Below are 23329 nucleotides of genomic sequence, written 5' to 3'. Positions count from 1 at the left end.
CGACGATACACGGTTGAAGCAACTACAACCTCGCAACGCGGTCACATTCTGCGGGTCAAGACGGTCCTTGATGATACTGGTAACTATGTGTATGTTCTAGATATATGGACCGCTCATGTCCAGTTATGCATAGGCCAAATAATATCCTCCAATCGCTCTAGGTCAATATAATCTAAGTACATCAAGCTTCTAGTTATTTGCTATGTCAACGCAACGGCACCCACATCAGACTTTGATTCCGGCTCAGGGCTTGCCTCGATGACAAGATCCCAGTGCCTACTGAATTTCATCGAAGCCCGCCACCGCTGTCACCTCTCCAGATCCAACTGCTTCACAAGCAGAGCCATATCATCAATGCCCTTGACTTCCGCCGCCAGGTCCCACAGCATTTTGTCTGAGCTGATATAAAATGGAGTCTTCCAGGCCAATTGATACAGCCTTACCTTCAACTTCCGCACCGTATCCGCCGTCTTAGCCAGAACATCGCGCATCAACACTAGATCCATCTCCCGCATACCAGCATCTTTCCTACGCAGTTCCCGGACAGCATTAAAACGCACATGCCCGTCCTGCGACGGCCTAAGCACCTTGGCGACATATTCTAAGCCCTGAACGAGGATATTTTCCACCCCGAGCGCCAGATCTACCGGAAACACCGTCTAAGGACCCCTCGTCTTGTCGATGCGGGCCAAGAAGCGCGAACAGGCCTTCACGAATGCCCTTCCGCGCCTGCGCCCCACATCCGGGCTCACCTCGAGCTCGAGCCCGTCGGGATCGGTCCGAGACGCTGCAGCGGCTGTGCAGGCGATGTCCCGCGCGAGTAGCTGTCCGAAGGGGTCGCCTACAGCGCCGAGCACGCAGCTGTATCTCCTGTTGTACCTAGGGTTCTGGTACGCCGCGCCGATGGCCTCGGAAACCAGCTGCAGCATCTCGGCGCCCTCGGGGCTCGGGCGGGAGCGGAAGCCAGCCCACATGTTCGCAAGGGCTGCGAGGATGCTTATGGTGTCGCGGTGGGGCCCGAACGTCGCCACGGCGAGGGCGGCTAGGATAGTGCCGCGGCACTGATCGGGCGTGTAGGACCGGGTGCACTGGGGGCAGACCAGCAGGAGTTGTTGGTCCTCGTGTGGCTCGATGAGACTCTTGATTAGGAGGCGGCTAATGAAGAGGCCCGGGACGCCGCGTTCGCTGTGCGTGCAAATATACGAGAACGTTGGGCGTGGGCGTCCCGACCCTGGTGCTGTAATTACCTTTACGTACCAGGAGGTAGGTGTAGTCTCCAGATTTTATGGGTAAAGAGACGACACAACTGGAGGTGTCGAAGAGGGTTTCGAGCATTACTGATGTACCTGCGGGTTCGGCAGAGGTCGCAGGGGCCTCAAATCGCTATGTGCGTTTGAGTGGAATGACTGGGGTGGATTGTATCGTTTGCACACAAATGAATCAACACTGTGGGAGAGTCTTACGGTTTCTGGAGTAAGAGTAAGTGCGTTGCTTCGCAATCTCAGCTACCAGGATGATGTCGAGACAGGCCCGTCTCGACCATAATTTCCTTTGTTACTCTGATTCACACAAGCAATGGTCGACTTGACAGCAGATGTCTATGCTTAACAACCAGTGCAGTAATTCCATGAGGAGATTGTTCGATGCAGTGGATGATCGTGTTTAAGATCTGCGAATATTCGCTACGAGTAGACAATGGAAGGGAAAAGTGATACTCTTCGAGTCATATTTAATGCGTACGAATCGCATCTTGAATACGGATTATAATCGACGTGAGGCAGATGACTCATGGTGACTGTGGTTATGTTGCTTCGTGGTGTCAATAATTAAATCAACGCACTGCCGCTGGATGAGGTGGTATCTTACAACCGGGGTCGCCGGTTAATTGGGGCAGGACGAGAGTATATTACCTATTAGCATCAGCTCGATATTGCAGCTTCATTCAACTGTTCCCAACAAGTAACCTGTAGGGACTTTCAGTACTGTCATTGCTTTCAGCCCCAGGTTTAAGTGTGCCCTATGGACCCCACAGGCTAGAATAATAGGGACGAATACAATCATAGTGGGCGTTACCATATCCTGGACGTCCTATTCCACACTTGAAGTTGCAAGATCATCTCTTAACGGAATAATCAGTACTCAAACAAGCGCAAACTCCTGTAGCTCACCACTTTGCATCCATGTATACTGGTCTTGTAGCAACTTAGGAACATCTTCCATATCCAAACGCCAATCGTCGAAAAACCAATCGACATCATGATCGCTGAACTTGAACCACCCTATTCTCTGATACGTGCCGTCTCCTCGATTCAAGACGAGAATCCCAAAGATGCAACGGCAGGGTGGCATCTGTATTCCCCAGATCCGTTCATTTATACCCTTCTCCGTCTTTTCGCTCGGTCCCGACGCGATAGGAAGAGCAAAAAGCCCTTGGGATCCCGCCACCATGGTCTCGAAAGCTTCTTCTCTACGATCGATGACGGTTAGCGCGGCCAATCTCCGTTCTCGAAAAGCCACATCTGGGTGCTCATAGTTACGCCTGTGCAGGCCTCTCTCGTCGATAAAGTCTTGTGCAATGCGTTGATGGGATTGCGCAATCTCCATCCTGGTCGCGTCTTCGAGGTTTTCCAGTCCTAGTGACTTTTCCAGGGACAACCTGACAGGTAATAAACGACCACGCAGCCGGAGTTTGCCATGGTCAACAGCGCCGAACGCCACCTTCTCCGTGGCCAGCTTAATCTTGTAGCCAAGAACCTCAGTATCCTGATCGGTTTTCAACCCATTCGCCAGGAAATTCTTCCCAAACTCCCATGCAGCTCCTTGGTGCTCTCGGCCCCAGGTATAGCTAATGACACTGCTGACTGAGGCCCATGACCAGCTTGGGGCTGCCGGCGGGTCCGACGGTATACCGTCCTTTTCAGCATTTTCTGAGTAGACGACCCACAATAATCCCAAGGGCATTGTATCACGCCAGATACCGGCGATATAGTTCTCTTTGCCGCCAAATGCCTGGGCGAACGAACTCGCAATAGCTGAGAACGCCGGAAGACGATCTTTTTGAAAGGAGAGGCCGAGGCCGGAGTAGAAGGTCAGGGTCGAGCACCAATACCCGTAGACCCCTTCCATCCCGGGTGGTACGGTAGAAGTATTGGAGTAGACGTTGAAACCATTTGACAAGCGCCGGAACCCACGTGGCTGAGATTTCGAATTGTCGCTCGTTGCAAGAAGGTCTGCGACAGACCAACTGGTGAACGGAATTGAATGATGTTCATCCAATGGCTTCCAGCTATCGTTGTAGATGGCGACTGGTAAGCCCGGACGGGTGACCTGTATACGCGTTGATAAGATCCCAAACTCGATGAGGCGCTTGGATAGTGCGCGTTCCTGGAAACACCATGCACGTAAGATCAGCGGGTCGCGAGGAGTGCCGTCAGACGCCGCCTCGCTGATCTTCATATTTGGCGACACGTGACCAACCATATCTGCAGCAAGGAAGCACAGAACAGACTCAGCGTGGTCTCCATCCGGTAATTGTAGCCAAAGGCAGAACGCAAAGGAGGCATTGTCTTTGAATGGGAGACGCTCTTGTAGAAAGCCTTCCTCGACCGAGCTTGCCCGCGATGCGCTAATTGTCAGTGATGCGTTTTCATATATCTGGGCCATGACCGCCAGCTCTCGCCCCATATCTTCGTCATCGTCTTGAATGATGCATAGTGCATCGATCCAGAGATATTTGATGTCGAACTTTGATGCGACTGTTATTGCGTCTCTTAGTGTCATCGGCAAGGTCTCAAAAGCAATCCCTTGTGTGAACTGTTCGAAGGCCGTCCTCGTCAGCTTTAGTTTTTGATCCCCTCCCCAACAATAAGATAGCGCGGCGTACCCGAGTCCGTCTGAGGCGTTTCTATAATCAACTAATTTCACTTGGGTGAGAGGTCCATGGCCTGGGATGTCGAACTCGATCAATCTCGTGGGCACAAAGGAGCTTTCAACCACTTCCTCAGGGTGCATGGGTTTTACCCTAAAGAATTCTCGCGCCCTAGCAATCGATTCATCTGACCCCGGCTCGAAGTCAAAATACCGCGGAAATTCAGGATAAGCAGAGCCAGAATTCACAATCGTCTGGAATAGGTCAATTCCAACGTTGTCATCAGATATATGAGCCCCCTCCACATCGTCATCGACCTGGAAGTGCAGGCAGTGGAAGGGCCGGTACGGCTCGACGAACCAGCGAAACCGCCATGTCGATGAGGGCTGTTTGCCGGGCTGCGCCTCAGTACAGATGAAAAGGCGCTCCTCAATATCGGCGTCCGACCTAGGCGCAGAGTTGACGTGTTGGCCGTAGAACGGCTTGAAAAGGTCGTTTCTTTCGACACTGGTTCCTCCATCTCTAAGATGCTTCACGATATTCTCGGTCTTCTTCAATATGTAGGCGAACAGACGACATCCTGCTTCCGCTTTCTTTCGTGCTTCTTGTGGCGTTACACTCAAGAAGGTATTTAGCGTTTTCAGTTGGGAGCGAAGATAAGATGCAAGATCATCATCTGTGTCTAGAGCGGCGACAGATTTGGCAGATGCGAACTTTTTCCATGCCTGAAGCGTCTGTACTTCTGTCTCGCTATCAACAATAATGGCTAGGATGAGGGATTTGCAATGAACACAAGTGTGAACAGCTGGGAGTTGCTTTGGCATAGTGGCCCGAGTCACCACGCTGTTGAGTTATGAATATAACTATTTAACGCGAGTTGGCGAGGACGATGGGTTCCGTGACAACGTTTGCTTTGGAAGGAAATGGGACTACTTGCTCACTCAGCAGCCACGAAGAACGCTAACGCAGGACGACTTCGAAATGATATCATATCATTGGTTGAAAATCGGAGGCGCGGTGATTGATCCACTGGGCCAGGCTTCCCCCCAGTTTGACCAGCATGGTGATGAGCGGAATGTCAACATACATGCCAGACTCACCTGATAGAAACCCAAAGTATCTAAAGTGATGGATGGTTGCATATTGATACCTATTCCGTATGGTTGAAGGATAGCCTCGTAGACCCTTCGAGGTTAGTTGCGCGAATAACGATGAGTCGTCCAAGAGTAGCCAACTACGTACGCTAGCCTTGTTGCCGGGTACACATCATTTTCTTTGTAAAGTCGTGGTAGATATTGACACTAGGATTCTACATTAAATGCACACGGCAAAAAGTTGTCAAGTTTTCAGCTACAGTGGATGCAATTAAGAAATGAAAGAAACCAGGTATCTGAAGACTATTTGCATCGTAACTCATGATTCTACTGTGCTGCTGCTACATGAACTTTTACCCTGCCACAATCTGTGCTGCCAACATCTCCATCACCTTTGTTCGTCGTAACATGAACGATGCCAATGCAAAAATTGTCCTTATCGCGCCACTATAAGACCTCTACTCGGTATTTCATGTCCTGGATTATTTCTAGAAATGGATATAGATATCCACCTTCCATGAATCCATGTTATTGAAAACAGTTTACACCGTTAGAGGCTCGAACCTGCCGTTAGGTGGTGGTATGGTAGCCTTTTCAGATTCAGCATCTGCCAGTCTCTGTGCAAATGATGACCTGGCTCGCAAAGAAGGTCCCTTGAAGTACACCCAGAAAGTGGCGGCAACGAGAAGCAGGCTGATGAAGGCTAGAGCCGTATTGGCCCACTGGAGATATTGATCAGTGCCCTCCTGGAAGGCCTCATAGAAGGGGATGGCGGCCCAGGTGAGGATACCAGCCAGAAAGTCGCGAGCGAAGCCGTTTCCACCAGTTGCGGACGCAGCAAACTCACCGTAACTAGCAACAAGATAATCTATGGTGCCCATGTAGACAGAGTAGTTGGCGATACCGATGATGCCAGATGCGATGACTGGTAGGATCCAATGGAGGCTTGCGTTGGACGTCCAAGCAAACATGACCAGGCCGATGGGCAGGCAGGGGGCCGTATACATCAACCACCACATGCGTCCCTCGTAGTTGGCAAACTCGTTGCCGGGGTCTTGTCGTCTCTGATTCATATTGCGCTTGATGGCGGGGATATAGGAGAGGTAGGCGAGGAAATAGCCAAGACCGATTGCGATAAAGGTCAGGCCGACTTGTGAGGGGGTGAAGCCCCAAATTTTGTAGACGAGACCGAAGGATTGGAAACCCATAAAGATGAGGGCGTCGCTGAAACCGGAGAGCAGCGAAAGCACCGCGACGATGGGCTCGGTGAAAAACATCTTGAACGGTCGGATCCAGAGGGCGACCAACTCCTTAGGCGCGAGAGTCTCCTTCCAAGTCTTGACCTCCATAGGACCGTATACATTGAGAGTGTTGTCGGCCTTGCGGAGATCCTTGGCATGGTTGGTTATAAGGACCGTGGTACGGGTTTCGTCGACGAGGAAATAGTGCATAGCTTGAACAACTACGCCAGCAATTAGCTGGAGCCACATACACCAGCGCCAGTTTAGATGAGACTCCACGTAACCTCCAACTATAGGACCGAAGATGGATCCACCGACCGAGGAAAATACGACGAATGCCACGGCGTATTGCTGTGTCTCGGCAGTGTACATGTCCGCCACGATACCGAGCGTGACGCTGCCACCGGCAGAAAAGAGACCACCAAGGGCGCGGAAAATAGCGATAAGAGGGAAATTGTTGGCGAGGGCAACAGGTATGCAGCACAGATTGACTAGCAACAACGAGATTTGCATAATCCACCGGCGTCCAAACTCCTCCGACCAGGGAGCCCATAGCTCACAACCAAACGCATATGTAACCAAGAAAACACCAGCTCCAGTTCTGGCAGTCTGCAAGGAAATGCCGAACTCCTCACTCATTCCAACGAGTCCGTTCGAGTACAGCGACGTGTTGAAGTTCATGGAGCATTGCACACAGAAGATGACGATGAGGATTCTCCATTTCTTCCATGTCGAAAAGGCATAACCAAGAACTTCCGAACAGTCGGCATCGGTCAAAATTGTCTTTCCATCATTTGTGTCTTGAATGTGATGGATTGTGGCTACCTCCCCTTGCTGTAATGTCGGCAAGGATGATTTGCCCGAGGAGGGGGAAACACGACCAGTACTAGTGCAGGACTGATTGGCAACCGAAGCGCCTTTAGATGTCATGGATCTCATGATGGGTATTCGAAGCGTCCTGAATCTCAGACGGCAAAGCGATATAATTGAGTAGTGTATCGATTCTGGTAATATTGAGTGTTCAAATAAGGTAACAGATTGATGAACGTTGGGGGAAATAATGTTTTGGGGAGAACGGGAAATTGATGGAACATTATATGGGAATTTTCCGGTAGTACGAGTCGTTTTCGGAGTTCACTGGTAATCTTGGGTTTGTATGTAAATTTGCTCACGTAAATTCAACGTGGAATTCATGAACCGCTTCAACATCGAACCTTACGTCGTTGGTCCATCCGCTGTCAACTGGTACCACAGCACCATTGCATTAAAATCAACAGCCGGATACAACCTTACCACCGGTGTAGGTCATTGAGCGGGACTCCACTCAGCAGTAATACTGGCTCGCTATCTGCCACGCACTTCTACATCATAGATGGCGACTTTCAGTTGGTAGAGAAATGGCCTGCTCATGCCTTTTTGAAAATGCACCAGTCACCCCCGTTGGTATTGGGGTAGAATTGAGCAAAAGCTCCAGAGCAAGACGGCGAGGAGAAACAGTTCAATATGTTGGCTTCTGAACCATTGCCACATGAACAGCATGTATCTGAAGGTGAAGAAAGAGACTTGTTGCTAAAACTCCACGCACAAGAGCGTCTCTATGGCTGGTGTGGCTTCATCAGCCCTAAGTCTCCTGAGACCACATGAGGATATATCTAAGGTTGTTTGATCGAAAGTTAGCCTTGCGCGTCAGCAGAATTAGGAGCTCTTAACAAGGATTTTGCAAGTATACGAATGCTTGAAGGACCGCCAATTTGCGCCTCACCATTGGCATTATTCTACTCATGCAAGGAACAGTGCCGCCGAGCGTCTTACGTCATCAGCGAGATCTAGCGTCTTGACAGATTAAGGTACGCATGGCCGCCGATTCGCGCGGGTGTAGTTCTCCAGCAAATCATAATGTATCAGGTTCCGAGAGAAGGCAAATTTGCGTCGATAGGATGAACGCTGGCGGTTGGACGAAGAGCATCAAAGTTACTGGAGAGAGATGATTTGGTGTCGGCTGACCCCGCCAAATTTTCCTAGCGTGCAAACGCCGTTCTGTTTTGAGTTTTAGCGCACCTTACCCAGCGCATCGATGCCTCACCCAAGCACCCACACTCCATCTCTTATCCCCAGATTATCTCCAAATGCGGCGATAATACCTATGCAACCCACGGTGCGATTGCCGAGGCATCCCCGCATTGTCGGTGCGGCTATATAATAGAGAGGCTCTGAATATTGCTGGTATGATTCATTGCCTCTTGACTCAAATTGTTCGTGTTTAGTCTTAAAGTGTATACCTCATTCGGAACAATGACCCTTTGGAAGTCACCACATCCAGACTTGGAGAGTGAGTCGTCCAAATTCTTGCAGGAATGGCCTCTAATTTAGTGTGCACCTAGTTCCATCACAACTCACAACTTGGGAATGGGCATTCGAGTCCAAAAGATTTTCACCAATAACTGGTCCTCCATCAACGTTAGGAGGCTACAGCGATACTGCCACTCTGGAGAGAATTGATTTCGCTGCAGTAAAAGATATAGCCACCAAGTTGAGCACAGTGCTTGTCCGCAAATATGGCCTCGAACCACAACAGACAGTTTCGTTGTTCAGCACGAATACCATATGGTATCCTGTCGCCATGTGGGCGACGGTTAGAGTGGGTTAGTAGAATTGCCCTCCAAGGAATTGGGACTCGCTAAACATGCTGCATAGGAGGCCGGGTCAACGGTGCATCACCGTCATACACCGTCGAAGAAATGGCTTATGCGCTGAAGACAGCCGAGGCGAGGTTCTTAATGACCTTGCCAGACTCGGTGGACGTTGCAGTCAGCGCGGCAGCTCAAGCGGGCCTGTCGAAAGACCATATCTTTCTCCTAGAGGGCTCTACTCCGGGGTTCCTCAATGTTAAAGATCTCGTAGCGCAGTATGATGTGGAAAGATATTCGCCAGTTCCTTGCTACAAGATTCAGTCGGGGCAAACGAACATGGACGTCTGTGGGTACCTCAATTTCAGCTCTGGCACGACTGGCCTGCCCAAGGCGGTCATGCTGTCGCACCACAATGTCATAGCACAGTGCCATCAACTCCGGCAGCTCCAGCTCTTCCCGGAAGACGGTCGCTATCAAATTCTGGCTGTGATGCCGTTATTTCATATCACAGGGTTGGTACGCTTCTGCCACTATCCAGTATTCATGAACGGGGAGTCATATATGCTCCCCAAATTCACGATGGACTCAATGCTGAAGGCGGTGATCAAGTATCGCATTGAAGAACTAATCCTCGTCCCACCCATTATTGTGCGGGTTGTCCGAGATCCGGTCGTTGATAAGTATCTGTTAGACCTGAGGCGAGTTGTGAAGCGCTGGTCTTCAGGGTCAGCTCCGTGCTCGCCTGAGATCACCGACCAGCTACATGCCAAGTTTCCTGACACTGGCTTCCGACAGGGTTACGGCGCGACTGAGTCTACGGCATGCATCTCATCCCATCCACCATCGCACTTTGACTTTAAGTACGCTCGGAGTGGCGGCTTACTGGTTGCCAATACAGTCGCAAAAGTAATATCGCTGGAGGATCCTGGTAGATTACTCGGAGCCGGTGAGACTGGCGAGATTTGTGCAAAAGGCCCACAGATTGCCATGGGCTATTTGGGAAACGACGCTGCAACGAAAGAGTCATTTGATGATGAGCACTATCTCCACACTGGCGATGTGGGGCACATCACAAAAGATGGTCTTATATATATAGAAGATAGAATCAAGGAGATGATCAAGGTCAAGGGTTTGCAAGTGCCACCAGCTGAACTGGAAGATGTTCTACTGGGTCACCCGCATGTAGAAGAGTGTGCAGTCCTAGGTATTCCGGACACCTATTCTGGTGAAAGGCCGAAGGCCTATGTTGTCCTCAAGAAGAGCTTGGAACCTAGTGAAGCGCTAGGAATGCTGTTGATTGATCTGGTCAAGCAGAAGAAAGTCAGGTACAAGTGGCTGGTCGAGCTTGAGTTTACAGACGCCTTGCCTAGGAATGGCACAGGAAAGCTGCTGCGACGAGTTCTAAAGGCGAATGAAGAGAGACAAAAGTCATCGCGGGGTATATGTGTGCGTGATGTTGAAAGGACTAGAGCAAGATTATGAGACTAGGGTTGTCCCGTATGATATATAGCTTTGCGAGGAGACCATTTCACCGAGATTAAATGAGTATCGCTTGGTACAAAAGAGGTGAGGTACATTGGTACTAGTTTTTACACCTGCGTTCGATCAATTCACAGCGACGATACGTATTTAGCTAAACTCACATAAGTAGCCTTAATCGGCACAACCACCCCATTGTACAAATGCGATCTAAACTTCGCATGTGTGAAATCGCAAGTACCGCCAAGACAGTGAAAGTGGCAATTGAAGCGTCATTCGATAGCATCCGCGTAAGAATCACAAACCTCATTTCCGACGTGTCCCAAGACGGAATCAGAAATCAAAAACCGTCCTTGATTAAAGCATTCTCTACCTCCTTATCGCTCAGATAGCCATTCCGTATCTTCTCAAATGAGCTATTGAGGGACAGCTTTATCAACAATATGCCGAGAGAGAGTACAGTCTCGTGCTGTACTTGTCTAATTTGAAAGTATTTGGTTTCTCGGGCTAAGCCTCTCAGAACAGAAGGTGTCTAATAATACCGGGTGGTTCTTTGCGCGTTTCCAATTGGATTGCTCCTTAGTCCTTGGTTCCTGCGCGGGAACAAGTAGATCCTCTTTGCTCAACTAGGTTTTATCAGGCAAAGGGGTCCTACACAATAAAAGCAAATGAGCAGCCAAGAAAGGGAATGATTGTTTAGTTGACTTATTTCTCATAGATGCAGGCGATGGAGGAAGCGAATAATGCTACATTCGTACAGGAGCGCGTCGTACCAGAAGTTGTCAACTTTCCTAGGTCCACAGGATTTCACTCGAGTCGTGCAGACCGTCTCTTTGGGTCGGCAAGAGAAAAAGACCGAAGACGTGGACAGCAGAATGATCGAGCAATAGTCCGCTGATGATGCTGCCCAGGCAATGGGATCAAGTAGTAGGCTCCGCTAAGAAGCAATCCTGGCCAAGGAGACAGAAAGCCAGTCAATTCCCAGCACTCCCTGCCCGAGGACAACCAGCTCGATCTGAACCATCTCCTTGGTACAAGCAGACCGAAAACCCACCACAGCTTGCAGAAGCAGCTCTTCATTCCAGATCATGATTGGTAGTGGGACCTCCGGAATAGTGAATATATACATTTGTCTCACAGGCTCCCCAATTTAAACTCGTGCAATACAAACACAGATCGGTATCGTAGTCACAAGTAAAGTCCTCTGTATGCTTCAAGACTCGTAAGAAACCGAATTGACCTGGTAATTTGGAGCAGATTCTGTACAAGTTCTACATCGAGTAGGTTACGATCTGGAAGCATGTCTCCCCTCACAATTGTAGGTGCTTGCAGCAACAGCTAGACCCACATAATCCTTGCAGCGACTGATGCGTATCCTGGACCATCTGTAGCTTCGTTCTTGCCCATGAATCATCTCGTCAAGCATTGCAGCTGCACCGGTAGCGCTCAGTCGATAGTCAACAATCCAGGGCAGCCTTTGACGACATCGTTGTCTATTAAACCCTTTCCTCGGGAGCATCCGTCTTCTCGTGCTCTTCGACATGCGTTAAATAACCCTCCTTGGAGATGGCCGCGGCTCCCACCGGATCGTCGAGCGCGTGGGGAACGAGTTGATCGCCGAAGAGCACATCCATCTGCTCCAGAGTGCGGCCCTTTGTTTCGGGATAGAAAAACCAGTAGCAGACCAGGGCAATGAGATTGAACGCGAAGAAGACGTAGAAATAACCGAAGCCGAGCTTGGCCAGCGCAGCGGGCGAGAACTGGGCGAAGACAAGGTTCACAACCCAGTTAGAGAAGGTGGTAATGGCGTTGCCTAGAGCGCGTACTTCGACGGGGAAGATCTCGGCAGGGTATACCCACGAAATGATACCCAGAGGGGTGTAGAACAAGCTGAAAAGGAAGTTCATAGCCACCATGGAGCGGGCCTGGTTGATATTGTTCGGGTCCAAGTACTGAGCTTGGATGGAGTTGACCAACACAGAAGCGGCCAGACCGGCGGCTGAGACGATTAAAGGCTTGACACGACCAACCTTGTCAAGGAAGTAGAGACCGATGGTGCAGTATACGATGGAGAGAGCGCCGCTGATGCCAATGATCATAAGGGATGTCTGGTTGTCAATGCCGATAATCTCATAAATGCGAGGTCCGTAGCTGAACAAGTCATCAGCAATTCCATCGTCACCTAGCAGTGCTGCTTCTTGAAGAGAAAACGTACTAGTTAATAACGTTGATACCCGAGAGGGGACCAAACACTTGCACACCGCATCCAAGTAACAATCTCTTTCTCCAGGATGCCTTTGTAAGGATGGACATGGCAGAAACCTTGCCAATCTCGCGGTCTGCAGCGATGACGTCGCGAATCTCAATGAACTCCAGGTCGATTCGTGAGGGGTCATCGCCTTGTCTGAGCTTTTCAAGGACGGCTCGTGCTTCCTCATGTCTGTCTTTCTCCATAAGCCATCGAGGAGACTCCTGTAAAAACCAGATACCAGCGAGTAAGATAGCAGCAGGAGCACACTGGAAGGCAAGTGGAAATCGCCCTATAGGTACGAAGAGTCAGCGACTAGGGCAAGCAGGCGGACGCGGAGTCGGGGAGGGGGGGATTACATGAGAAGGCGCCGGGAGCAAAAGAGCAGGCATAACCGAGCCACTGAGCGATCAAGAATCCCCAGCTGAGAAACCACTGGAGTAATCCAGAAAGAGCACCTCTCCATCTGGGCATGGACAGCTCGGAGGCGTACATGGGAATCGTGCTGGTCAAGGTGCCTACAGCCATACCGCTGATGAAGCGACCGACAATCAGCATGGCGATGTTGGCAGCGCCACCCTGAAGAGCAGAACCGAGGAGTGATATCATCGAGCCCACGACGATAGTCTTCTTCCTGCCGAGCTTGTTACCGAAGAACTAGACCCATACAATGTCAGCCAAAGGAAGCAACAGGTAAGTTCAGGAAACAAGACAAATACTGACCATATTGAAAATCGTTCCAAGAACGGCACCACCCTGGAAAGAGCTGACGATACCACCGACAACATCGTTGTCGGGGTCGTTGAAGTATTCTTTGAACTGAGGGAGAGAAATGGAAGATCCAATGATACCGGAGTCATAGCCAAAGAGGAAACCTCCTACGGCTAGGAAGGTCGCCGAGGCGATGGTGACAACGTCCCCCTTGACCATGATTGCTGGCTTGCTACTGATCAAAATTGGAAAAGCAATCAGGTGTGATAAGGTGTGATATCTGAGCAGGTGAATTGGAAGTCTTGGGGAGAGTTTAAAACACCGACTGTGCACGTGGGGACCTAAGCTTAAATATACAGAGGTGATTTGGATGGGAAGCGCGTTACAGGGATATCATGTGTCTAGGCGCAGAACTCGACCAAACCCAGGCAAGACTAGACTAAGAGAACATAGAATCGTGAGTTGTAGCCGTTCGAACTCGGTCGTGTACATCCCGAGCCGGCGACAGCCAGACTCTGTTAGTGGCAATAACCTAGCCAACTTTGGCGGAAATCAGATGGTAAAAGTTAGTGCTTGAGGCACCCATAGGGGACGCCCGAGCCCCAAGATCCCCAGTCACTTAGGCCCCAGCAATGCGGGGTGGCTAACCGACCTTCTTACCCCATTTTCAGTGCCAAATTTCACCAGTTGGAGGAGTCACGCCATGGGCGTGCGATGGAAAGACGGCCAAGGTAAATACTTGTCCGGGTGTGCTAGGTTACTCTACACTCCTCCCCCCCCCCCCCCCCGTCGTCAAAAAGATTCGGACCACGGTGGATAAGCGGCTGCGATCCGGTCAAAGGCAAACAATTCCAGCTATACTCTGAGCATCGACCGTGGCGCAACCTGCATCCGCATCTTTTTCCGCTTCAGTAGCACCATCTACCATGGAAGTCGTTCGTTGTGGCATCCACGGCTTTGGCGAGGCCATTGGCATCGACGCTGATGAGGTCCGCGTTTTCTGGAAGCTCAATTTTGCCAGCGAGCATGCGACGCAAGTTGCCTACCGTCTGATCGTATCCAGCGGCAGCAGTATCGATGTGGCACGAGATGGCCTTTGCTACGACTCGGGGCGCGTTGAAAGCAGCGAGCAACGAAACGTCCTCTGCCGACCAAAGGGAGGCTTCAAGTCTACCACCCTCTACTTCTGGACTGTGCGAGTCTGGGACCAGGATGGAAATGAGGCCATCAGCTCCATCAACGAGCTCTACACTTCGTACCCACGGTCGTCCAGGCTCTTGCCGCCGTATAGCATGAACCAGACTTATGTGCGCCTCATCCCCATCCTTCTCCCTGATGGATCTGCTGGCTAACTCCCGCATCTCGGGGCTGTAGATGCCACACTCAAGTCTCATATTCCGAACCTGGTTCGAGGACGAGCCCAACCGCTGGAAGGCCGTATGGATTGGCGACGGCGGCGACAAGCCCATTTATCTTCGCAAGACACTAAGCCTCAACGGCAAAAAGCCATCTCGCGTGTTCGTTTTCGCTTCTGGCCTAGGACACTTCAACCTGAGCATCAATGGTCAGGCAGCTTCGCCTCATGTGTTGGATCCGGGCTGGACCAATTACCACAAAACCGTGCAATTCGTGGGATACGACGTGACGGATAAGTTCGTAGACGGCGAAAACGTCATCGGCGCCCACGTTGGCAATGGCTTTTACGCGGGAGATCAAGGCGATCGTTTCTTCTGGCCTAAGTACGAGGACAACACATATGTCCGTTACGGAAACGAGCTATGCTTCTTTGCGGAGATCCATGTGCACTACGCTGATGGTTCTTACGAGTGTATCATCTCTGATCCCACCTGGAGTGTCCGGAAGAGTGCAACGACTCTTGCCAACATTTACGCATCCGAAGACCATGATAGTCGGGCTTACCCTGTGGGCTGGGATGCGCCAGGCTTCGATGGTGCCGACTGGAAACCGGCAAAGCCTTTGACCGGGCCGAGAGGAAAACTACGATACCAGAGTCAGCCTCCAGTTGTCCTGCACGACACCTTTGTGCCCATCAGCGTGACCGTGGTCAAGCCAGGTGTCATCATGTACGACCTAGGCCAGAACTCATCCATCATGGTGCGAGTTGAGGCCAGTGGGCCAGCTGGCGCACAATATCGTGTCAAGTACTCGGAAACGATCGGCGAAGATGGAATGGTCTTCATGCCCGATCCTCTGTTCAAGGAGTTTGAGACTGGCGTCTACTCCAAAATTACTCTTTCTGGCAAAGGCGAAACTGAAGTTTGGATGCCCGACTTTAGCTTCACCAGCGCGCGATATATTCAGATTGAGGGCGCGTGCCTAAAGACCAAGGACGCTTACCTAAACGACGAGACTGCGCCACTCAATGGCGAGTTTGTGTCAATCAACGGAGAGGATGTGTCCCTCGGCGGCGAAGTTACATTGCCCACAATTCATTCGCTCACACCTCGGCATGTCTCGTCAGCTGCGCAACATCTTGGCTTTGTAAAAACGGATAAACAAGATGTCAATGCCCTTATAAACGCTTGTTACTGGTCATTCAACTCCAACATCTTCAGTTACCATACGGATTGTCCCCAGATTGAAAAATTTGGGTGGTTGGAGGTGTCTTCTCTGCTGTTCCCCTCTACACAGTACATGCGCGACATGGAAGGTGTATATTCCAAGATTTTAGATGACATTATCGACGCTCAAGAGCCTTCCGGCCTTGTTCCAACCATGGCACCATTAGTCCGATACATGTGAGTTTTCCTGATAACAAGCTGCCGCGGGTCACTTTGCGCAGTAACTAACAAGCCTTAGGTGTGGTCCTATGCACGATACAATCACCTGGGGAGGCGCCGTATGCCTGCTTCCTGAACTCATCAAGCGCTACTACGGCAGTACTGCCACCTTTGCCAAAATTTATAAGCCCTGCGTGCAATATATGGAGTACATGGAGCAGAAAGAACGAGACGGCGGGTTGATTGAGCACGGACTTGGAGACTGGGGACGAGATATCGCCTTTGGCAATCACCAAGCCAATATTGAGACGGCTGTTTATTATAAGTGTCTACGCAATGTGGCGATCATGGCCAAAGAACTAGGATTTACCGACGACGAGCTCAAATTCACCTCCTGGGCAGAGCGGATATACGCTGTATATAATAAGAACCTTCTTATCACCGATAAGAAGGACTTCCCATATGCATTCTACACCTCGATCGATAACCCCGGTACTCGAGACCGCACTATGGTTGCGCAAGCCGTCGCCCTCCAATTCGATCTTGTCCCCCCGGAGAACCGAGCCGACATCATCACTGCCTTCCTCGCCGATATCGAAGACTCGGGCCACGTCATGCGAGCTGGAGAGATTGGTCTCAAGTATCTCTGGAACACTCTGGCCGAAGCGGATGTAGACCGGCCCGACATCGTGCTCGATATGGCACGGCAGGAGGAGCATCCCTCGTATATGCGATTCTTACGCCAAGGCGAGACGACGCTTCTAGAATTCTGGCAGGATAATTGCCGCTCGAAATGTCACGATATGCTGGGTACAATCTACGAGTGGTTCTACAGCTACGTGCTTGGAGTTCAACCCCTAACGGACGCGTATCGCACGTGGAGGCTCAGGCCTTGCTTTAAAGCCGAATTCGATTTCATTCAAGGCGAGATCGAGTCGCCCTATGGCATGATATCTGTTGAGTTCGACCGCAGGGGAAGACAGGATGGCAAGGCAGTGGTGTTGGTCACGGTGCCGACTGGAACGGTTTGCGAGCTGGTCCTGCCCGGCGAGACCAGCGAGACCATAATTCGGAGAGACAACACCAAAGAGACCAGAGTCTCCAAGGGAAAGACGTTATCGCTCTTGCAGGGTAAGTATCATTTGGAGATCGTCCCATAGGATAGAGACTTCCGTAGAGCAGATTTACAGTACGATAGAGCATAAACATTATTTGGACCAGCCTTGAAATCTCCTTTCTATCATGACAGTTGACCGCGACTGAACATCTAGGAGCTATCGACCCTGAGCGGTCACGACGCCTACACTTGGCATGGATTACGAATCGTCCCTGGGCGCCATTACAAACCCATGTGTACTCCAAATTTACGCGCGTTGGTATCCAGACCGATGGCAATGGCCTACGGCCGGGGCTGTATCGACTCGTGCCAACATCAGCCGACTGTGAATAACGAAGAAGTTTCCAATGAACATTCAAATCTTTCCCGACCCCCATGAAAAGCTTCGGGCGAGCATCTGTGCCATGCAGCTTTGAATATCGAACGGTGTAACCCCGAAGGACGAGGTCCACCTACTCCAGGATACTATCGCCTGGACGCCCCGATCCAGGCTAATGGTCACCCGACCACGTGGAAGTCCAAGCGACCATCGAATCTGTAATTGTGACTGCCGCACAATGCCACCTGAGATGTCACATCAGTCATGCTACTAACACCCCCTTGTGACAGACGTAGACATAGTAATGCTCCTCCACCCCACATTCTTGATTTAGCACCGGCATTGCGGGTTTCCGATTGGACGCTTTTGCCGGCCGGCTTTGCAATCTGCCAATTGGCCATCAGTTCGGCTTTTAGGGCGTCTTATTGGTTCTCAAGGCCGGCATTGCGCAATTCCCATTGGCGAATCTTGCCAAATGCCAACTTTAAAGCCGGCCCCTTGTTCGACACTCAAGCTTTCTCCGCACCAATACGCCAATAATTGGAGATGGTATGAGGGGAAGTCTGGGGTGCTTCTGAAACGATGTTGCACGGCATGGTTCCCATCAAGATTCAGGATCACGGAGATGGGCCAAGGCGAGGGTGCAGGCTTCTTTACCTAATTGGCGACCAGAAGATTGGGACCGGAGGATCCATTTGGAGCAATCCCAACACCGGCTTTGAGACTTCATCATTCGAGGCTCTTGTAGCTAGCCCCTGTTACCGGGCATCGGTCGTCTTTGCCAACTTTACCCTAGCGAGACTACTATAGCTTTCGTGGCGCGTGAAGACAAGAAAAAAAAAGAAAAAGACCTTTGATTAATGCTGTAGTAGCCGAAACCCTCACTCCCAATAATTGACATTTCTCATATCCATGATGATGCTGTGAGTGACTCGACTCCTCTCAAGATGGATACTCTCGACAATCCTATCGATTCTCATTTCGAGCTGCGCATCTGGAGTTTCTGCGACTTTCTCCTCCAACGCCAAAGCATGCTCGAGTAGAAACTTGACCATCCACCGATCGAAGCGATGAGTGTTTCTGGTTAGGGATTTTATACAATTGTTCTGGAATATGACGAGTCGGTTAATCTGTTGAATATGTTAGCCATTGTGACTGGGAAGCAATTAGGAGACTGTCCGGACCATTAATTCCACACTCGACCAATATCCACGCAGTTGAACCAGTGACTCGAGGTTTGACTCTAGTCGGCGCCTCGAGTCTGGTAGTTCGCTAGCTTCTCCGAACAGATAGGTATGGAGTAGCACGGAAGAAGACACCACCGTGAGATGGCCCACGATGTTGTATATGGCCTCGGCGCCCTCGCGCTCCCGGGATGCGTTCAATATCTCGCAGATGATGGTAGCATGGTACTTGCATCGCTCGGCGTATACCCTACCGTTCCTGGTCGAGGGCCGTCGGTAGTCGAGGTATTGATAGAACAGTAATGTGCAGTAGTGATGATAACCTAGCTGGAAGGCGACGAAAGTCCTCCCCTGGCCAAGGCTTACTTGACCGGCCAGATTTTCGAGGGACCATCGCATTCGTGGTTCGAGGTTGTGATCGAAGGCAACTAGCTCCGCATCGAGACTTCGAACCGCGTCTTCGATTATGTCTTCGTCCCACTCCACTGTTTCTGCAAGGTGTTTGTTGAGATCCTGTATCTGCTTGTAAATCTCCACCAGCCCGACGGTGTGACCCCAAAACCCAGGTTTCCACTCGGATTCGGCGATGTCAGGTTCTCCAGCTTGCATTCTGAAAAAGGCGGTTTCGTCCATCGGTACTCTTGGCCGTTTGGGTTCGAGCCGAAATTGGCGGGATAAATTGGAACCTCCGCTCGCCCAAGTGTCAACTATGAAACAGGTCCACCATACCCGTAGCTTAGTCTCCCTTGTGACCCCGTCGTCCGACTCGTTGACAGCTCTGAGATTTAAAATCTGGGCCATGCGGTTCGCCAGCACTGTCAAAGGATGTAAGCGCGGTTCGGTCGTTATCTTGACCGTACGGTTACGTGAGAGGCTTGCCGAAATATAAAGATTCCGCGTCTGGGTCGGAATCACCCAATAGGATATTTCCTACGAGGATACATGCTTGGATGTTCTCAATACAGATATGCTCAAGATCGTCTTTAAGTAGCTTCTTAGCCTCAGCTGCGTACTTTGGTCCATGAGACCTGACCTCGGGATCCCTGGCGAACCTACACCCTATCAATGCGGGTCGAGTCGAAGCATCGGGGGGCAAAGGTTAACTATACCGTGCGGACAAGCCTATCATGCTCAGTAGAACCGGCTGCGAAACAGTGCCCGCCGCCACGCTTGCCTTGAAGGTTGGCTCGTGGAAGAGAGTATGAGGCTTGTCGTGCATGTACTTGAAGTACAGATCTACGAGATGGAGCACTTCTTCTTCATCGGATTGAGTCGGGGCAAGCGGAGCAGTATGGGAAGCAGCAGGGGGCCGAGCCTCACGACGGATCGCGACGGCCGAGCACGGTAAACTCCTCTGCATGCATTGGTTGCAGGCGGATGAGCCCGTACGGTCGCATCGTCGTTTACCAACCCTACATTGTAAGCATGACTTTCCGAGCCGCATGATGATGTACGTTAACTAGTGGAGAGACAGACAATTGGGCGAAAGCTGCCTCTTGACATTGGTTGAGGTTGACGTTGGCGCATGAGTCCGGAATGCAGAGTCGTGAATATTCATTTGCGTGATGTTTGCAGCTCGATTCAGCACGCACATGGACTGATGTTTGCACCTCGTCTACAGTTTTGAGGGGCTCGCTCTTCTCGTGCCTTGTTGTGTGTGGTATGGCGGACCCAAATCTGCTTTAACCTAGGCCCTTACCCCTCCTTATCCGGGGTGGAATCTGGGGATTTGAGCGGGGAACCCAGCTCCTTACAGCGCATGTGTAAGGTGCTTAACCAAAATATCGACGATTCCAGTGGGCTCGCTACGCCCCTTGGCCCAGTTGTGGTCGGGTGCTTCACACTTGGCATGAGGCGGGGAAACAGAAATGCGTTGCCATGCTAATATCGAGATAAAATTCTTAATCTCCCCACTTGGTCAATTTGTTCATCTAATCTGCATCAAAGTCGTATTGGCCGCGCGCCAACACTCTGATTCCAGCTGGACTCGCCATCAAAAGCCAACCAGGGTCTCCTCGTTGGTGACAGAAACATGCATGTCTCGCTGTGCTACATTCTCGTCCACGGTGCTCTCCAACTCCCACTCTGCCACAGTGTGGGAGTAAGGCTCATTGTCCTCGCTGAGAGGCTCAGAGAGATTGCGCTGCTGACGTCCGCCGGGAGCTGAAATAGTAAATGAATCATTCGTGTTCTCCAAGTAGCGCTCGCCGCCAAGGTACCTTCCTCGACCATGAGTAGAATTGGGTTCCTGGGACGAGTTCGTTCTTGTTGTTCTAGAGGATATCTTGATCACGGAGTATTTGAGGTTGAACCTTTCATCGAAGACGTGAGGCTCAGCTACCTCGAGGTTGGCAGAAGATGGTGTCACGTTTATTGCAACTAAGGTAGTTAGGGCCTGCTAACTACAGCTGGAGTCGCTGCCTCCCTACCCAAACCCTAACCAGAAGAGAGTTGAGGCCATGCTAAACCTCGGCGTCAACCAAATTGCACTTTTAGGCCAAGTTAGCGATGTGATCTTTGGATGTGAGGGCTGGCCCAGTTAAGTTCTGGAGTCCTTGGTCATTGATGACGACCTAGAGGCTGTCTTCTCGGGTCGCCGTGGAAGCGACATCATTTGACGTGCTCGCTCCTTTGTAATCAAACAATGTCACAGACCCAGGCTGTCGTCTTCGTGTACCATGAGACGTGGCATCAAAGTCAGCAGAGTTGTTCCGTCTGTCGTTGTGACCAATTTCGTTTGCTCTGGCGCCCATGAGATCTCCGACTCTGTTGTTGCCGTTACCTCGACCTCGGCCAGCAATGCGGTTTTGATCGTTTCCGAGGCTTCCTAAGTCGAAGATAGTACTACCATTGAGATCATCGCTGCTGATGACAACAACGAAAACTAGGCAATAGCAAACACATTTCTTGCCACCCACTTTTCGGCAGTTGCAGTCACACCGAAGCCTCCGCTCGAATGGACGTTGATAGATGATCTTCTTATGGGACATCCTTGGATTCTGGTTAGCAAAATGATGATCTCTACTAAATTCGATCTCCCCAACTTACGGACTGCAAGACGATTACACGGATGACCTCAGCCGTCAAATCATCGCCCATATGGAACTCAGCACCCGACCTGGTAGCCACAGTTTCAATCTTGTAAGTTATATTTATATGATTACATATTTTATGAATATTAAATAAATATCATCCCTGCTTTTAACTAAAACGCCAGTGCCAGTACCAGCGGTCCCTTTTACGACGAATTCTCGGAACTATAGTATAGCTCATGTATCTATCTATAAGCAATACTAGTCACTACTCTTACCAAGATGAGCCCCAGGAGTTTACACGTCGTGACGTAGTGAAACAGTATTATGGCCCTTAGTACCTCTGGCAAGGTTATACTGCACGACGCCTCTTGGATTTCAGTCGGCCTCTGTTTCGAATTACCTCTTGAATCTTCGTGCTCTTACAAATATTTTTGGAGTAGTAATTCGCCAAATTTATATCATAAATCCATCAGCAATAGCTAGGATTCTACGTTCACGAGAGTGAATTACTCGTTCGACGAGAGCGCTTGTAGTAAAGATCGCTTAGGTTAGTTTATTGCCATATATATGCATTAAGATGATGCTTTTCACTCGGCTAGGCAGAAATGCCAAAACATATTCTACTGCCGTACTAAGACCATGAGTGTGATAATCTATGACTAGTCATTAAGTTGTATGTTTTTTATATGACACAAAAATATTCGCAGCTCTGTAGCTGCAAATAGGTCTTGACGCGAGCGGCTTCAACTTTCAAGCTTTAGTGTGTCCCTGCCAGAACCACGATAAGGACCTTTCATATCTCACGATCACCAGCGGCGGTTGGTATCCAGCACACAGCAAATTAGGCTTCTACGACTACTTGAGTCAATATCTTTTGGTGAAGATATAGAATGCAGCCTGGATGGTCTCGAATGATCGCTTCCCGCTGCCGGGTGAGCCTTTAGCCTCTGTAGATCACCCCCGGCCGCGATGGCGACGACTGTTGCTGCTCTGCTTCTGTCTTAGAAGCAGTGTCATAGTTGGCTGACCCTCTAGAACTAGCAATCTTATCCGGCTATATATTGTTCGGGAGGATATTACTCGCGGCGTAATGCTACCTGACGATATCACGACCGTATTTCTATTGCAGGTTCAAGATATAGTTAAACCTCCACTACTAGGTCAAGTATTATTAGAATGGTTTCCGTTATGATCGTCCCTATCATTGTTTGCCTTGACCTGTTATACGATCAAGCCGTTAATCATATAGCCTACCTCGATCAAAATGTGTCGTAACTCGGCCACGCCTAGCTTGATCTTCGCGAACCGTCCTGTTGGCCATGCCAGCCGCTTGCTTAGCTCTTCCGTCTCATGTTTCTCATGTTCAGGATGTTGGTTTTTGGTAGCTTACTATTAATAGCCAAGCACTGGTCCGTCTCAACATGAACATACATGCCATGGTACGGGGGAAAGGGGGGGTAGGGTTTACGATTGTCAAGCTCTGCCCAGACGCCCTGGGCTAATCGCGGGTTCTCTATATTAAATTGCCATTGGCGGTGGGATATATTTGCTTTAATGCACCTATAGCCTGAGCTGCTTATATGTTCGTCGGCACAGTGCTGGCCGATAGATGACGTCTAATATGAATCCCTTGCTGCCAGGAACAGGTAGCGGTTGGGGGCA

General features: G+C 50.4%; 8 protein-coding genes across 8 annotated transcripts; 2 read left to right on the top strand and 6 right to left on the bottom strand.

Annotated features, from left to right (window-relative positions):
* Positions 1-308: 308 nt before the first annotated feature.
* On the bottom strand, positions 309-1335 carry BKA67DRAFT_537386 (uncharacterized protein; the record flags this gene model as incomplete). Its single annotated transcript, XM_046100308.1, has 3 exons — positions 309-608; positions 753-1088; positions 1258-1335. The coding sequence occupies 3 exons, from the start codon at positions 1333-1335 to the stop codon at positions 309-311; spliced, it is 714 nt and encodes a 237-aa protein (XP_045955795.1).
* Positions 1336-1756: 421 nt separating this feature from the next.
* BKA67DRAFT_571129 (heterokaryon incompatibility protein-domain-containing protein) lies at positions 1757-4784 on the bottom strand. Its single transcript, XM_046103200.1, has one exon. It carries the CDS (start codon positions 4690-4692, stop codon positions 2140-2142), a length of 2553 nt encoding a protein of 850 aa, XP_045955794.1. The 5' UTR covers positions 4693-4784; the 3' UTR covers positions 1757-2139.
* Positions 4785-5504: 720 nt separating this feature from the next.
* Positions 5505-7142, bottom strand: BKA67DRAFT_593422 (MFS multidrug transporter; the record flags this gene model as incomplete). The annotated part of the gene is made up of 2 exons (XM_046104943.1): positions 5505-7003; positions 7091-7142. 2 exons carry the CDS (start codon positions 7140-7142, stop codon positions 5505-5507), a joined length of 1551 nt encoding a protein of 516 aa, XP_045955793.1.
* Positions 7143-8495: 1353 nt separating this feature from the next.
* On the top strand, positions 8496-10315 carry BKA67DRAFT_660319 (uncharacterized protein; the record flags this gene model as incomplete). Its single annotated transcript, XM_046107602.1, has 3 exons — positions 8496-8532; positions 8585-8845; positions 8898-10315. 3 exons carry the CDS (start codon positions 8496-8498, stop codon positions 10313-10315), a joined length of 1716 nt encoding a protein of 571 aa, XP_045955792.1.
* Positions 10316-11808: 1493 nt separating this feature from the next.
* Positions 11809-13490, bottom strand: BKA67DRAFT_520347 (general substrate transporter; the record flags this gene model as incomplete). The annotated part of the gene is made up of 4 exons (XM_046098171.1): positions 11809-12463; positions 12528-12852; positions 12920-13202; positions 13269-13490. 4 exons carry the CDS (start codon positions 13488-13490, stop codon positions 11809-11811), a joined length of 1485 nt encoding a protein of 494 aa, XP_045955791.1.
* A 571-nt stretch (positions 13491-14061) lies between these two features.
* BKA67DRAFT_625917 (bacterial alpha-L-rhamnosidase-domain-containing protein) lies at positions 14062-17233 on the top strand. The gene is made up of 3 exons (XM_046105542.1): positions 14062-14578; positions 14646-16030; positions 16092-17233. The coding sequence occupies exons 1-3, from the start codon at positions 14198-14200 to the stop codon at positions 17170-17172; spliced, it is 2847 nt and encodes a 948-aa protein (XP_045955790.1). The 5' UTR covers positions 14062-14197; the 3' UTR covers positions 17173-17233.
* Positions 17234-18286: 1053 nt separating this feature from the next.
* On the bottom strand, positions 18287-20447 carry BKA67DRAFT_571120 (uncharacterized protein). The gene is made up of 4 exons (XM_046103199.1): positions 19742-20447; positions 19512-19684; positions 18633-19447; positions 18287-18578 (listed from the first exon to the last, which is right to left on the bottom strand). Exons 1-4 carry the CDS (start codon positions 20074-20076, stop codon positions 18330-18332), a joined length of 1572 nt encoding a protein of 523 aa, XP_045955789.1. The 5' UTR covers positions 20077-20447; the 3' UTR covers positions 18287-18329.
* A 178-nt stretch (positions 20448-20625) lies between these two features.
* Positions 20626-21622, bottom strand: BKA67DRAFT_660315 (uncharacterized protein; the record flags this gene model as incomplete). Its single annotated transcript, XM_046107601.1, has 2 exons — positions 20626-21011; positions 21310-21622. The coding sequence occupies 2 exons, from the start codon at positions 21620-21622 to the stop codon at positions 20626-20628; spliced, it is 699 nt and encodes a 232-aa protein (XP_045955788.1).
* Between the last annotated feature and the right edge of the window lie 1707 nt (positions 21623-23329).

This window comes from Truncatella angustata, assembly GCF_020726525.1.
Source record: "Truncatella angustata strain MPI-SDFR-AT-0073 chromosome Unknown BKA67scaffold_6, whole genome shotgun sequence".
NCBI classification, from domain to species: domain Eukaryota; kingdom Fungi; phylum Ascomycota; class Sordariomycetes; order Amphisphaeriales; family Sporocadaceae; genus Truncatella; species Truncatella angustata.
The sequence above is the reverse complement of the archived record's forward strand: the minus strand, read 5'-3'. Positions and strand labels throughout refer to the sequence as shown.

What these genes read in the sequence shown, in the direction of transcription:
- BKA67DRAFT_571129 (XM_046103200.1), bottom strand. Translation starts at nt 4,692, where the DNA reads ATGCCAAAGCAACTCCCAGCTGTTCACACTTGTGTTCATTGCAAATCC.
- BKA67DRAFT_625917 (XM_046105542.1), top strand. Translation starts at nt 14,198, where the DNA reads ATGGAAGTCGTTCGTTGTGGCATCCACGGCTTTGGCGAGGCCATTGGC. An exon ending in ATAGCATGAACCAGACTTAT is followed by an intron (nt 14,579 to 14,645) that starts GTGCGCCTCATC and finishes TCGGGGCTGTAG; the next exon opens with ATGCCACACTCAAGTCTCAT. An exon ending in GCACCATTAGTCCGATACAT is followed by an intron (nt 16,031 to 16,091) that starts GTGAGTTTTCCT and finishes AACAAGCCTTAG; the next exon opens with GTGTGGTCCTATGCACGATA.
- BKA67DRAFT_571120 (XM_046103199.1), bottom strand. Translation starts at nt 20,076, where the DNA reads ATGCGGCTCGGAAAGTCATGCTTACAATGTAGGGTTGGTAAACGACGA. An exon ending in ATGATAGGCTTGTCCGCACG is followed by an intron (nt 19,685 to 19,741) that starts GTATAGTTAACC and finishes GATAGGGTGTAG; the next exon opens with GTTCGCCAGGGATCCCGAGG. An exon ending in CGCGGAATCTTTATATTTCG is followed by an intron (nt 19,448 to 19,511) that starts GCAAGCCTCTCA and finishes ATCCTTTGACAG; the next exon opens with TGCTGGCGAACCGCATGGCC.